Raw genomic sequence first — 14,596 nt, forward strand, 5'->3', positions numbered from 1 at the left:
GCTGAGGTGAGGTAATGGCATGTTTAAATCTAGAGGCCAAAGGCGGGGGTGGGGGTGTGTGGGGGGGAAGCAGACAGTTCTCAAAGGCAGAAACTCTGCCTATCTAGAGGATTAGGGAAAGGCCGCTGGTGTTTCCAGTCAAGACCCAGAGGGTCCTAGGGAACACAGAACAGCTCCCACAGGAAATACCTCCTCTTACCCCCCCAGAGCCGAGAATGCCCTGTAGGCAAGTGCAGACAGCAATTAAAAGAAGTTGATCTTTCTGGGAGGGTGGGAGGGAAGGGAAGAGGCTGGAGGGGAGGGCGCAGGGTGTGTGTCCCACTGTCATGTAAATATCCCTTCTCGGCGGCTCCCGGTAGATTTAAACCCCTGCCACCTGGGGCTGCCTCAGTTCGTCAGAGCTTCTTCCAGAACGGTGTCTGCCCAGGTTTTGTGGACTTCCTTCACGGCATGGCCCCCAAACGCCAGTCGTCACTCCCACCCCAAACGAAGAAGCCGAGACCGCCTGCTGCCCTCAAGCCAGAGGAGACGTCCACCTCTCAGCACTTGCCGAAGGGAGGTACGTTCCTACACTACACTTTATCGGAGACTTAAGGGATTCTTCCCCCCCCCCCCCCGTGCCTTTTGAGATAAGACCCCAAACACCCCGAAGGGTTTGCAGCACGGGGTGAGTGGATCAGGTTGGTGTGAAGAAAAAAAGGGGCGAAACTCAGAAACCTGGAGCGTGTGGCAGCTCATCCCTGCCCCCATCCCAACACCTAGGCGAGGCTGTCTCCGCCCCCAAACTCACTCCTCCCAAGTTCCCTGCCTTGGTGAGTGGCACCACCGGCCAGCCTGAGGCTGCATCGTGCGCGACCCCTTTCCTCTCCTTCTCCCCTCCTCATCCAAATAAATCCCCAAGTCCTGGTGGTTCTTCCTTCTCAGTACCTCTCACATCCATCCACTTCCTTCCTGCGGCTGCCGCCTGCCTGCCCACAACCCTGGCGGGATTACTGCCACTCCTCTTGCTTCCAGCTTCCTCCTCCCCCTTCCCCCCATCCTGCCTGAGCAAAGCCAATCACATGACTCCCTGGTTTAAAACCCTTCTTTGCCTCCCCTCGGCCCTCTAGGTATATAGACTGAGAGACCTCTCCACCAGTCCACCCGGTCCCTGCGCTCCTCTCCAGGTTCATGCTCCCTCTGGCACCTCTCTTCCCCTCTCTCGCCTCCAGGCCCACTTTTCCTCTGCCTGGATCACTCTCTCCCCCACCTGGGCTCCTCTCCTCATTCTGCAGCTTTCTGCGGATAAGTCACTTCTTGCAGGCACTCTCCTTTGAGCCACAGCTGCTGGGTGTTAGGAGCCTGCTTCTGCCCTTTGTAGTGCCCAGAGTCGCCCCCAGCCCGGCCCCTTCCTCATTGCTTTGTAATTGTCGGTTTCTTTCACGTCTGCCCCTTTCTCCCCATTAACTGTTAACTTGGAGGTGAGGGTGTGCTTTCCAGACACACTGCTTGGAGCCAGTCGGTGTGGTTTGTTCATCTGATTAGGCCTCGCCGATGGCGTGGGGATACGGTGGGGACCTCGAGGGGGTTGGGTTTGGATAAGTAGAAGCCAGGAAAGCCATGTGCTAGGAAAACGTGACAGCAGGCTACCTAAGTGCAGAGGGGAGGGGCTTGGAGCCCTAATTTGCCGACGTGGCTGAGATCCAGCCACGCTTGTGGAATGGAGCACTGGACCCAGAGTCCTTGTCGTGATGCCCAGTGGGTCTGCTCGGTGACATGGCAAGTTTGACTTTGAATGGGTCTCTACAGCCATCCCCTTCCAAATGAGATGCAAAAGACCTGCCCAGCTGATACCCCCCCCCCCCCCCCCGCCCATGGTAAAGCTGGACAGCTAGGGTTGGACACCTGGCTTCGCCTGGCTGTGTGATTTTTGAGGGCAAGTGACATAACCTGTGCTTCCTTCTTCTGTAAGACGGGTTCAACAGAACCCATCTGTTAGGTTTGCTGTGCAGCTTAAATAGATAGGGAACACTCAACACATCGGATGGCTCATAATCAGTGCTCTTGATGGATAGTAAATATCTTCCCACTTGCGAGCAGTAACATGTGTATGAGTCCTCCTGGTCGCCTTCTGTTTAGCTTCTTGGGAGAATCAACAGGACTAGAAAGGATCGGAAGGTACAACCATAGTTCCTCCAAGGTGGTTCATCTAAGTCCAAATGACAGCTCATGCCACTCAACTGGGCACCAGCCAGCCAGGCACGGTGCTAAGCACTTCTCTATCCATCAGCCCTCATAACTGAAGCTGGGAAGAATCCCACTTTACAGATCAGAAAAAAAGGAGGCTCAGAGAGGTGGAGGGGGTAGGTTTTGGAGGTCATCCTAGTGAAGATTTCCCAGTCATCTCGGGACACTGCTGTGCGGTTGAGAATGCCTGCATCTCTCCTCCAATCTTTAAGCTGCAGGGCTCTCCTTCTTCCAAGGAAGCTGGGGAGGAGAGGAGAGGGAGGAGTGTCTGGAGGGAGGTGAGAGGCCAAGGAGAGAATGCAGAGCTCTTCATGTTGGAGAGGGGGAGACCACAGTGACTAATTCACCATGGGTGAATTATCTCTTGGTGTGTCCATGCCACTCCCTTGTTTACTGAGACTTTTGCCTTTTGCTTTCTCTTTCTCTTCCACTTCCTAGTGCGTGCTCCCTGCATTCGTCTTGAGAAGTGTTGCGGGAGAGGTCAGGAAGAGGAGCAGGATGGGTCTAAGGGCTAGGGGTGGTTGGAAAGGAGACCTGAAGCCCACTGCCTAAGCAGAAGGCATTACAAGGCTCCCCGGAGTCCCTGCGGATGTGTGGGAAACAGGTGCTCTGGGTCACTGGTACTCAAAGGCTGTAAGCGGGCTTTGTCTGAAAACAGCAGTCCTCAGCACAGTGTTTTTCAGACTGTTTCATCCCATTAGTGGGTCACAAAATCAATTTAGTGGAGTTTGACCTGCATTTAAAGAAAATAAAATAGAGTAGAAAATTAAGAGGCACATCACACTTAGGAAGGGTAAGTATTATTTTGTGTCTAGGTGCACACTGAACCCCGATGTCAGATGTCATGTCAAAGAATGGAAGACCGGTCTTAGGGAAGGGACCTTGTTATCCGCTAGCATGGCTTAGAATTGTAGTTCTGCCACTTACATTTTTTAAAAAAAAATTGAATTTAGCTGTGAGATAAGGATATTAATGCCTACCTTGTATTTTGCAAGGATTAAAGGAGAAAGCGCATGCACTTATCACAGCCTGTGGCCCATGGTACACGTTTCAGCAGTGCACGAGAGCCTGGTATTTTATTCCAGTGCTGTTCAGTGACATCACAGTGGTGGCAGGAAATTGGCCATGGTGAGAATATTTATACACCACTGAAAACAGCAAATGCTACAAATCAGGCATTTTGGTGTGTTTTTTCCTCTTCTGGGAGCTGGTTGTCAAACATTTACCAGCTTCTCTCCGGTGCTCATAATTCTTCCTTTAAGAAGCCTGTCCAACTGAGACAGGTACAGGACTGAGCTGGGCTCAGTTAAGGATGGTTTTGGAGGGAAAGGATTAGTTGAATTTCTGGGTTTGGGGGAAAGTCCTAAGAAGACATTTGTATTCTCTACCCATGGAGTGTATGCCATTTATTTAACATTTATCATTATCGATCACCCACCAATGGACCGTCTTGAACATTAAAGACACTACTTGAGCTTTAAGAGCCGACAGTAAAATGTGAGTGCTGAAAGGAAGGCAAATACTCCAACCCCAAGTTCTGCTTACAAAGGCCCAGGGAGAGATTTCAGGCTTTTTGTGGTCCACCTCCTTGGGGCTCTGGACAAGGGAGTAAAGCAGAGGTGCATTTGCATTACCTGGAAAGCATTTTTTTTTTAAAATTTATTTATTTTGAGAGAGACAGAGGCCGCACAAGTGGGGGAGAAGCAGAGAGAGAGAGAATCCTAAGCAGGCTTCACACTGTCAGGGAAGAGCCCAATACGGGCTGAACCCAAGAAACTGAGAGATCATGACTTGAGCCAAAATCAAGAGACGGACGCCCAACCGACTGAGCCACCCAGGTGCCCCTGGAAAGCATTATTTAAACAGAAATGCCTTGGGGCGCCTGGGTGGCTCAGTAGTTTAAGCGGCCGACTTCGGCTCAGGTCATGATCTCGCGGTCCGTCAGTCCGAGCCCCGCGTCGGGCCCTGTGCTGACAGCTCAGAGCCTGGAGCCTGTTTCAGATTCTGTGTCTCCCTCTCTCTGACCCTTCCCTGTTCATGCCCTGTCTCTCCCTGTCTCAAAAATAAATTTAAAAAAAGCTAAAAAAAAAAAAACAAAAAAACCCAGAAATGCCTTGGCCTTACTTAGTGGCTCAAAAGGCTTGCACTCTACTGCAAGGTGCTGTAGGTCCTAGCTCTGAAGGTGTGAAACGAACTAAACGCCCACGGCCTTCCTTCGGGCAGTTGTGCGCCTCAATGCGATTTACTCCTGTTGCTGGGACTGGCCGATCAGCACTCTGCTGTTTCTTGCAAGCATTTAAACACCGACTCGGGCAAAAAAAGACCCGCGGGTGAACGTGGCAACTTCTTGCCTTCAGACTTCCAGTTTGGCGCGGCTCTGCCTAAAAGTCACCACTTGATACAATGTTCCCCCTTTCAGCCTTTTTTTTTTTTTGCATTATGTAACTTCATAACAGAAACGGGTACAGAGAGGGGAAAAGTGACTTGCTCAAGTGCACACAGCCTTCTTGGCAGAGGCTTGGACTAGAAGCCAGGAAAAGGCCTTCTAAGTGGAGTGGAGAGCTCCGGGGTTTACAAACAAGCCTGAGTGAGTCCGAAGGGCATCTTCCCCAACTGGAAAATAGGATGGAGATGCCGCCTTCCTTCTTCACCCACGGAGAGGGACGATGCCCCAGCAGCGTCCCAGGGCGCCGAACCCGGGGTGGGTGTATTTTCGGGCCCCGCTGTGAAGCTAGGCTACTACAAGGCCTGCACTTCTGGGGGGCTGTAACACCCCTCTCCCCTGCGCCCCGCGCCACCCCACCGAGAAGGGAAGCCGCTCCGCCACCACGTGACGCGCCTGCCGGGGGGCCTGCACGCAGCCCGGCAAGGCCCCGCCCCTTGGGCCGCCGCGCGCCCGTAGCGCGCAAATGTCCCGGGTCGGGCTGGAGAAGGGGAAAGCGGGGGAGGGGAGCGCGGCGCGGGGGGCCGGCCCCGTACGTCGCGGCGTTCCTTCCTCCCGCCTCTCGGCCAGGCCCTGTGTCTCCTCGCCGCGGCTCCGCCCCCTCGTCCCGGCACCCTAGCCAATGGCGACGCGGCGCGAGCCTCTCCGGCCGGGGGCGGGGCGTACGCGCGGGGCCTGGCGCGCCTGCGCCCTGCCGCCCCCCCCCCCCTCGCCGTGAGGAGGAGGAGGTGGAGGAGGAGGAGGAGGCGGCTCGGGGAGAGAGCGAGCAGCGAGCTGGACCGCGGAGCGTGAGTGAGGGAGCCGAGCCGCCTGCCCGCCCGCCCGCCGCCGCCGCCTCCCCTCCGTAAGCAGGAGCCCGGGCCGGGGCCCGGCACGCCGCCCCAGCCCCTCCCTCGTCGTCAGGCCGCGAGGGCAGCGCGCGCGAGCCAGGGGGAGGGAGAGCGAGCGAGCGAGCTAGCGAGCGCCGGGAGGAGGCGGCCGGACCGAGCGAGCGCCCGCGCGTGTGGCGTGAGGGGAAGCCGCTGCCCGCCCCCTTCGCCTTCCCTTCTCTCCCCCTCCCCGCTCCCCCCCCGACCGCGGAGCAGCACCATGTCGGCGCCGGCGGCCAAAGTCAGTAAAAAGGAGCTCAACTCCAACCACGACGGGGCCGACGAGACCTCAGGTGAGGAGCAGGCGAGGCGGGGGCCGGCCCGCGCCGCCATCTTCGCCGCCCGCCCGGCCCGCAGGCCGCCGGCGGGGCGCGCGGGGGGCGCCGGGCGGACGGGCCGGCGCGCGCCTCGGCGCCCTTTTTTGTGCGCGCGGGGCCGGGGCCGGGGTGGCGCCGCGGCGGCGGACGGCGCTGCGAGGCGGGGGCGCTGCGGCCTGCTCTCGGCGCGGGCGGAGGAGACCCCCCCTCCCTCTCCCCCCTCCCTCGCTCTCCTCCCCCTCCCTCCCTCCCGAGAAGCCTCTCTTTATTGTGCTCCGCCATGATGCCTCGCTCCCATCAGCCGCCGCCGCCGCCGCCGCCGCCACATGGTGCGGCCGGACGCGGCCCCGCGGCCGGGCCTCCGCGCGGCTCCCCCCCCCGCTGCGCGCCCGGCCTGCGGGCGGCGCCCCCGCACCCGCACCCGGAGGCCGGCCCCGGCGCGGCCCTGCGCCTCGAGCTGGGGCGGGGTGGGGGCGCGGGGAAGCACGCGGCCGGCCGCGCACTGGGCCCCGGCCGCCCGGGAGGATGCTCCGGGCGCGCTTCCCACGTGGGGTGGCCACCCCGTCGCGGCAGGGCGCGGGGAAGCGTGGCCCGGCGGGCCGGCGTGTCGGAGGGGCTTGACAATGGGCCGCGGCGACCCTCCCAGCCCTGGCCGCGAAGGCTTTCTCGGCAGGGGGGCCGCCACCGCCGGGATGGTTACCGGAAATGAACCGCGCGGTCGGGCCCCTTCACGCCCACCTGGCTTTGTGGGTGCTGCCGTCCTCCCCGGACAAAAGGGCACCCTTCCCGTAGCACACCCCCTTTTCCCCCTCTCCCTTCTGTGGCTCGTAGTTTCCTGACTCCGCGCTGGCTTCCCGTAAGTGTGCTCCAAAATCGTGTGGGGCCGCCTCGGAGCCAAGCCCGCCTGAGATTGGCTTGGAGGGGAGAGAGGGGTCAGGGTCGAATGCTGGGGCTCCTGTTCTAAGGAGGGAGAGTCGAGTGTTTACGACGGTGGGGCCGATCCGAGGTCCTTATCTGTCAGGCCCGTCTGATGTCTTCGTTGTGATCGATGCTGAGCAGTAGTTCCAACTTTGTGAGAGAAGTGATCCTACCGCTGAGATAGGTGGTGTCCTCATTTTCCTTATTGTCATGGGTCGGTTTGCGTATTGGCCTTAACAGCTGGCACTATTGTGTAGCAGGTACATACGATGTGATGAATAGCAGACAGTAAGAATTTCTGAATAAGGCGTATTCACTACCTTTCGTAGGAGAAACTTTAAGAATTGGTCTCCTTTTTGTAAGGGAACTCTCGAAAAAGTGCCGCAGACTCGAGTAGCTTAGCAGATTGTATGATTTGTGAATAGTCTTAATCAAAAAATAATTTGTTAACTAGAGGCGTGAACACGTGGAGAGCATGCCTTGTAGTAGGCAGTTTCTTTTTTAAAAACTGCTTTATTGGTATAACTCACGTCACCGGTCGTGTTAACATCAGGAAAACTAATTTTGTGTTCTAATTAGTATTGAGTCCTATGCACCTTTTTCTTGCAGAAAAAGAACAGCAAGAAGCAATTGAACATATTGATGAAGTACAAAATGAAATAGACAGGTAAAGTTTTTCTTAGTTTACTTTGGAGAAGTTTTTTGAGATGCAGCTTACGGCCTGGTGATCATTGAAACTATGGTCAAATAAATCTGTATCCGCTGGCCAAGTGGAGATGATTACAACTTAGTGAGAAATATTTTTGAAAGGTCAGTGTTATTTTTCTGTGAAACATTTCTGTTGATCAAAAAGTTTGAAGAAAGTATATTCATTGACCTTTGGGTTTGCTTTCAGAGGCTACAAGTTGTCTGAATTGCGGTGCCTGAGCTTCTGATAGTTTGGCATTATGGCATCAGTGTTGCTCCTGCTTGGGTTATAACTTTGTTACTTGATCAGCAACTTTTTTTTTTTTTTTTTGTAAACTTAATCTGCCTGAGGGAAACAATTGAACTTAGCGTGGTGATAGAGTTGGCAACTTAAATATACAATGTTACCAGAATGCTCAGTTGGGCTACTTTAGGAACTGTCAACTGTTGAGTGTGTGTTGGTGAAGTAGCTCAATTTGTCATCTTAGTTTTGACGTCTTTCACACCAAAAATCTAGGTGTTCTGGTTATTATGAGTGAGTACTTTGTACTGTTCTAAAGCTAAAAAGTAGATATTCTGTAGTTTCGGCAGTTTTTGTATTTGTTAAATATCGTAATTGTCAACGTGGTTTTTCATTTGCTTCAGACTTAACGAACAAGCCAGTGAGGAGATTTTGAAAGTAGAACAGAAATATAACAAACTCCGCCAACCATTTTTTCAGAAGAGGTCGGAATTGATCGCCAAAATCCCAAATTTTTGGGTAACAACATTTGTCAACCATCCACAAGGTATGTTGTGGCAGAGCACTATTGCAGGGTATGGGGTGTCCATTTGTGGAAGAGTGGGGGGACTTTGCTTGAGAACTTAGTCCGACATGTTCGTTACATGCAGAGATTAAAACACTTGGGAGGCTTGCGTTTAATGCTTTCTCTGTTTAGAAGAGACTATCTTCTAACTTGAGATTCCCTTTAATTATTTGGTAAAAGATAGTGACAGCCCTGACACTGAGCCATCTGGTTTGCAATTAATGGATTTATGAAATCAAAGATGCTCGCTAAATTTGGAAATTTTAAAAGGCATCACTTGAATTGTTTGTTAATATTGTCTGTTTAATATCCATTTGACCTGTAATTTGCTGGTCCAGTGTCTGCACTGCTTGGGGAGGAGGATGAAGAGGCTCTGCATTATTTGACAAGAGTTGAAGTGACAGAATTTGAAGATATTAAATCAGGTTACAGAATAGATTTTGTAAGTATCAATAAGTGATCTTGTTTGCCACTGTGGAAATTAATTTAAGCTTTGGTTAGAAGAGCTGTTTGTATTGATTTCCAATTCTCAATTCTTTATTGTAGTATTTTGATGAAAACCCTTACTTCGAAAATAAAGTTCTCTCCAAAGAATTTCATCTGAATGAGAGTGGTGATCCATCTTCAAAGTCCACTGAAATCAAATGGAAATCTGGAAAGGTATTTGAGGAATGTTGGGCAAAAGTATCATTTTGTGTATTTTGGTTTAGTTGAACCTCTTACCAATACTTGGTGCTTTGGTAATGTGTTAAGTGCAAACCCTTAAGATGTAAAAAAAAAAGAAAAAAACAAAAAAAAAACCCTCCACTGTGTTAGAGCCAAATACAATAGCTTGGAGCTGTCAAATTATTGTGTTGAGTTTTTCAAGAAACAGGCTAAACTTCTTTGATTCCTACATGGGTTACTGAGCTTTTCAAATGGCTTGGTACTCGCCAGATTGCATTGATATCTACATTTATGCAGTGAGCCCATTTTCAATTATACTGTGTTATGGGTAGTGGTTGTCAAAGTGGAACTAATTTTGTATGTAAAGTAGTGAAATTTAGATGGCCCCTTTATAGGAGAAGCTTTTTGTAAAAATTTGACAAGTCTTTGCAGACCTAGAATTTTAGGACTTTGTTTTTATCTGCTGTACATTTTATAATTTCTTTTAGATGACAAGTATAGATGACATACTAGTGTGATCCCCCCCCCCCCGCTTTTGTGTCAAAATCTTAAGTTATAGGGAAATTTAAGTGTTGTGGAGAACCTATGTCAGAAGTTCTTCTGTCTTCATTTAGGATTTGACGAAACGTTCAAGTCAAACGCAGAATAAAGCCAGCAGGAAGAGACAGCATGAGGAACCAGAGAGCTTTTTCACCTGGTTTACTGACCATTCTGATGCGGGTGCAGATGAGTTAGGAGAGGTCATCAAAGATGATATTTGGCCCAATCCTTTACAGTACTACTTGGTGAGTCGAGAATGTTTTTTTAATTCAAGGTTGTATCTGTCTCATTTGTTGGAAAATGAGTTCCTAAGGTAGTTTGTTTTTTGCTTTTTGTTTTTGTTTTTGAAGGTTCCTGATATGGATGATGAAGAAGGGGAAGGAGAAGAAGATGATGATGATGATGAAGAAGAAGAAGGATTGGAAGATATTGATGAAGAAGGAGATGAGGATGAAGGTGAAGAAGATGAAGATGATGATGAGGGGGAGGAAGGAGAGGTAAAAAAGAATTTGGTTAAGTCCAAAGAAGACCGATCTTGAAAGAACTTACCCTGTTATTTTGTAGGTTGTATATATTGTGTAATAGAGGTGTGGCCAACGGTGGGAGGATTCGTAGGTGAGATGAGCTAGTTTTTCGAGATGGAAGAAAGTTCTTATATCAGTCCTTATATCAGTGATTTTTAACTGTAACTAGATCTGCTTTTGTGGTTCGTACTCTGTTCTGCCCTTCCCCTGACTAGTACTTAATGAAAGTGATATGGGTAGTGCAGCTGGTCAGATTCTGAGAAATCTAAATAGCAGATTTGCATGTTTTGGACAAACAGTAAAATCCTTCTAGTCAGATCGAAATAGATTGTTTCTTGGTTTGTTTTACTTGGTGTGAAAGAGGTCAGATTTTGGTTAGCACTGAAAAGTTAACTAATTCATGTGAAACAGCATCACTGGGTCGTTCAATTGAGATTTGATACAGACCGATTTGTGGCTTCGTTCGTAAAATGACATGTCCCCGTAGTGCATCAGTGTGTCCTACGGGAGTCCATGAGTGTCCGTACGAATGTTGGGGAATGACCTTAGAATTAACCCTGGAGATTAACTGCCCACTTTTCTTTCTTACAGGAGGATGAAGGAGAAGACGACTGATGGATTCCAACCTTCCTTTTTTAATTTTCTCCAGTCCCTGGGAGCAACTTGCAGTCTTTTTTTTTTTTCCCCCTCCTCCTCTTGTGCTCATTCGCCCTGTTTTTTGAAGTCTCTTTTCTCTCCCTTTATACCATGGTTCTCAACTTATTTTGGGGGGAAATACCTTGAGCAGAATACAGTGGGAAAAGAATCTCTACCCCTTTCTGTTCCAAATTCATTTTTATCCCTTCCTGTCTCAACAAAAACTTTATGGAATCAACACCACCGTGCTCTGTGGGAAAAAAGAAAAACCTTCTGCTCCCTTAGCTCTGCTGGAAGCTGGAGGGTGCTAGGCCCCTGTGTAGTAGTGCATAGAATTCTAGCTTTTTTCCTCCTTTCTCTGTATATTGGGCTCAGAGATTACACTGTGTCTCTATGTGAATATGGACAGTTAGCATTTACCAACATGTATCTGTCTACTTTCTCTTGTTTAAAAAAAAGAAAAAAAAACTTAAAAAAATGGGGTTATAGAAGGTCAGCAAAGGGTGGGTTTGAGATGTTTGGGTGGGTTAAGTGGGCATTTTGACAACATGGCTTCTCCTTTGGCATGTTTAATTGTGATGTTTAACGGACATCCTGGCAGTTGAAGATGACACTTTTAAAATAAAATTCTCTCCTAATGATGATTTGAGCCCTGCCACTCGATGGGAGAATCAGCAGAACCTGTAGGATCTTATCTGGAATTGACATTCTCTTGTAATTTTGTTCCTGTTTATTTTTAAATTTTCTTTTTGTTTCACTGGAAAGGAAAGATGCTCAGTTTTAAACGTTAAAAGTGTACAAGTTGCTTTGTTACAATAAAACTAAATGTGTACACAAAGGATTTTGATGCTTTTCTCTCAGAACAGGTGTATTTAATTATGATTTTCCAAGTTTGACTTGTGTAACGTATTGTCAAACTTTGTCACCCTGACTCCGTATTTTTTGATACGCACTTTGCAGGGTGACCTCAGGGCTTGTGTGGACTGAGAAAGGGATTTGAATCAATGTATTAATGTCTCCAAATCCGGGAACCATCATGGGTACGATTTGCCGTCAGTTTCTGAAATTCTCCACCTCAGTCGGGGTACCAGATTGCCCAGAAGTCCGTTATGATTATGTTGTGCCCTTGATTTGTATCTCGAATTGGCATTTTTGAAAATGGGCCTTTATTTACCTGGATATAATTCTAGTGCCTGCCACCACTGTCAGACAGACCTGGTGCTCTAATGCCGAATTACACACAGGGCAGTTGCTGGCGTGCCTTCATTGGCACCATGAAACGTGGCTGAGAAGACAGACTCTCAGACAAGAAGTCCGTACTGGTGGTAAACTCAGGAGTACTTTTGTCTCAAAGTACTAGCTATTTAGCACGTAGCTCTCAAGCGAGACCTGTCCGTGTGAATCTGGGTGAGAATGACGGGCTCGGCTCTGCTAAATGCCGTTGTGCATAGAATAACATTTTGGGAAGCTACCTAATGCATAAGCTTTTTAATGCTGTAAATTATAGTAGCTAAAATTAAATGCCACTTAACTTTTTCAGAGATGAATTCATGGACAGCCTGGTCAAATTCAAAGCTTTTTGATGTATAAAACTTTATAAATGGAACTATTCCATCGATAGGCAAAGTGTAATGAAAACCTGTCTAGATGGATAGTATGTAATTTCTGCACAGGTCATGTTTAGTAATTACATCACTGTATACCGGTCAGGAATCTTGCTCCAATAAAGGAACATAAAGATTTTTTTTGACTGGGGTCATTCTCCTTGTTTTGTAGAGAAATGTTACTTGCTTTTGGATTCAGATGATAAGCTAGTTTTTCTGTGTGGTTTGTGTTCATAGTGACTGGGGAAGGGGGTAAACTCTTCATATCCTCCAGCAGTATAGCCGAAGCGACATCTATACGAAAGGGTATGTATAAAGGTCACGGGAAAATAACTTCTTTGGGATGTAGTCAGTTCTTGAAGGGATTGAGTATTTTTCATGTCGAAGTCAAAACATTTAAAGGGCTCTTTGCTGAGGGGGAAATATAGTCACTTGAATGAATTGCTCATTCAGTAGGCCTGTAATTATTGTTTCACAGAGTTACATCTTTAGGAAAACTGACTTACCGGCCGTTGAGTAGGGTTGTCCGGTTATAGGTCCCTTTAGTCGGACTATAGAATGTTCTTTTGTTTTTGAGAATGTGGTTAAAAAAAAATCAGCCCTTAAAAGATAAAAGTCCTCCCAACTATTGCCATCACCTTTTAGATTGCCCTGTGCCTGCAAAGGGCGTGAGGGGACTGCTAGGCTGGGAGAAAGGAAAGTGGCAACGTTAATGTCCTGGAAAGTGGCTACAGTGTAGCAGGTGTGCTTTGGGCCCGACTGCAAAAGGAGCTCTGGGCTGGCCCTCAGGCAAGTGTGTGTTGTAAAGTGCCAGATGAATGGCTTAAAGCTCCTTTGCTACAAGGACGTTTCAAAGGAAAGGGGTAAATAAATGGTGGCTGTTGAGGTAGTTTCTCTGGGAAGGGGACTCCCTCTTCCAAACTTCAAAGCTGTGCCAAACTCTGTTTATGAGGGAATAGCTACATGAACTGGGGCATGGAGGGTAGTAGCTGGTAATAGATGTTTACATTTCATTTCAAACCTAACGGAATCTTCTATTTTAGACCCTCCCTCCAGTTGGTAGATCGTTTCTCCTTCGATGTCCTGATTTCTAAAAGACTTAACTGTTCTCTGACCTCTGTGACCTGCCCCTACAGTTTCGCCCAGCTCAGGCTCAAGGATGTAGGGTTTAAATGGTCCATAAGCCTGCCTGTCTTGTCCGGCTGACATCTGCTAAAGCCTGTTTCACTTGTGTTAGCTCTCTGGCTGCTAAATTTAAGTTGCAGATTTTTGACTTGATGGATTTGGGGGGCCTTTTGGGCTTCAGAGGATTCTTAGTCACTGGTGTTTCTAGATTAATTTTTGGTAATCTTTATTATCATTACTGTTTCATAATGGTTGGTTTCATGGTTTCACTTGGCCCCAGAAACATAGGTTTGGTTTTTCTGCCTTTTCTGTTAGGTTTTACTATGAACTCTTTCTGGCTCATGCAAGAATGGAATCCTGTTGCAAAGGGTAAAGACTTTTCAGGATTTCCTGAAGATCAGGACAAGTTCTCAGGAGTCAAATGAATAGCCATTCCAATTCTTTAAAGAGGACATCTTAACCGTTTTTGAAAAGTCTATTCCCTCCCCCATCCCCCAACCCTGCAGTGACCATTTCCTCCTGAATGTGTGACTGTGTTCATGAAGACTTATAAGTTGAGTTTATAACAGGTCGGAGGGGAAGAGGGTTGCAGCTTTGTGATTAGAATAGTGGAGGGTATGTGCCAAGCTGATATAGTTGGTGACGTTGTGTACTCATACTACCGAAGAAAGGCGAATCCAAAATGTAGATGGATTGATGTTTGCAGTACAGGGAAGGAAAAAAGAAATGTGTAGAAAGGACAAAAAAATTTAATGTGCCCTGCTAGGAAGTGTTTTCGTTCCCTTCGGGTTGATGTTTTTACAGTTTTAACAGCCAATTAGCTGGAGAGTTGTTTGCACCATTCACCATCCACTGGATGTTGAATGTGAAGGGAACCTCAGTTTCCCAAGGGATTACTGGTTCGTAAGTTACACTATCACCGTCAGGCACCGGATGCAGCTCTCTGGTCAGATTCCTCCATCAGCCTGGAGGTTCCTTGTGGGTTTGCCCAGCCTGGGGTTCCTGGATCCTGCTACCTCTGAACGCCTTTCCCTTCTTGACCAGTGAGCCAGGGAAACACACAGCGAACTTGGGGAGTCATTTCTGAGTTCTTCCACAGAATTCCACTTTCTGGACTGTAGGAGTAGACAAATGATTCTCAAGATGGGAGACAGACACTCTCCTGAAAAGGGAAGCTTTGCCAGTTGTGTTTTCGTTCCCCGAAACCTATGGCCTGCAGTCAGAAGCTGACTTCT

General features: G+C 48.8%; 1 protein-coding gene across 3 annotated transcripts; it reads left to right on the top strand.

Annotated features, from left to right (window-relative positions):
- The first annotated feature begins 435 nt into the window (after nucleotides 1-435).
- SET (SET nuclear proto-oncogene) lies at nucleotides 436-11,470 on the top strand. 3 transcript variants are annotated; one of them, XM_045042812.1, is made up of 8 exons: nucleotides 436-559; nucleotides 7,383-7,440; nucleotides 8,106-8,248; nucleotides 8,605-8,708; nucleotides 8,813-8,926; nucleotides 9,547-9,717; nucleotides 9,823-9,969; nucleotides 10,588-11,470. In XM_045042812.1, exons 1-8 carry the CDS (start codon nucleotides 451-453, stop codon nucleotides 10,609-10,611), a joined length of 870 nt encoding a protein of 289 aa, XP_044898747.1. In that variant the 5' UTR covers nucleotides 436-450; the 3' UTR covers nucleotides 10,612-11,470. The 3 variants fall into 3 exon arrangements, with proteins under 3 accessions (XP_044898747.1, XP_044898748.1, XP_023098580.1); XM_045042813.1 differs by having other exon boundaries at nucleotides 9,823-9,928; XM_023242812.2 differs by lacking the exon at nucleotides 436-559 and adding an exon at nucleotides 5,408-5,831.
- The last annotated feature ends 3,126 nt before the right edge of the window (nucleotides 11,471-14,596 follow it).

This window comes from Felis catus, chromosome D4, assembly GCF_018350175.1.
Source record: "Felis catus isolate Fca126 chromosome D4, F.catus_Fca126_mat1.0, whole genome shotgun sequence".
Lineage (NCBI taxonomy): Eukaryota > Metazoa > Chordata > Mammalia > Carnivora > Felidae > Felis > Felis catus.

What these genes read in the sequence shown, in the direction of transcription:
- SET (XM_045042812.1), top strand. Translation starts at nt 451, where the DNA reads ATGGCCCCCAAACGCCAGTCGTCACTCCCACCCCAAACGAAGAAGCCG. An exon ending in CAGGTTACAGAATAGATTTT is followed by an intron (nt 8,709 to 8,812) that starts GTAAGTATCAAT and finishes TCTTTATTGTAG; the next exon opens with TATTTTGATGAAAACCCTTA. An exon ending in ATGAGGGGGAGGAAGGAGAG is followed by an intron (nt 9,970 to 10,587) that starts GTAAAAAAGAAT and finishes TCTTTCTTACAG; the next exon opens with GAGGATGAAGGAGAAGACGA.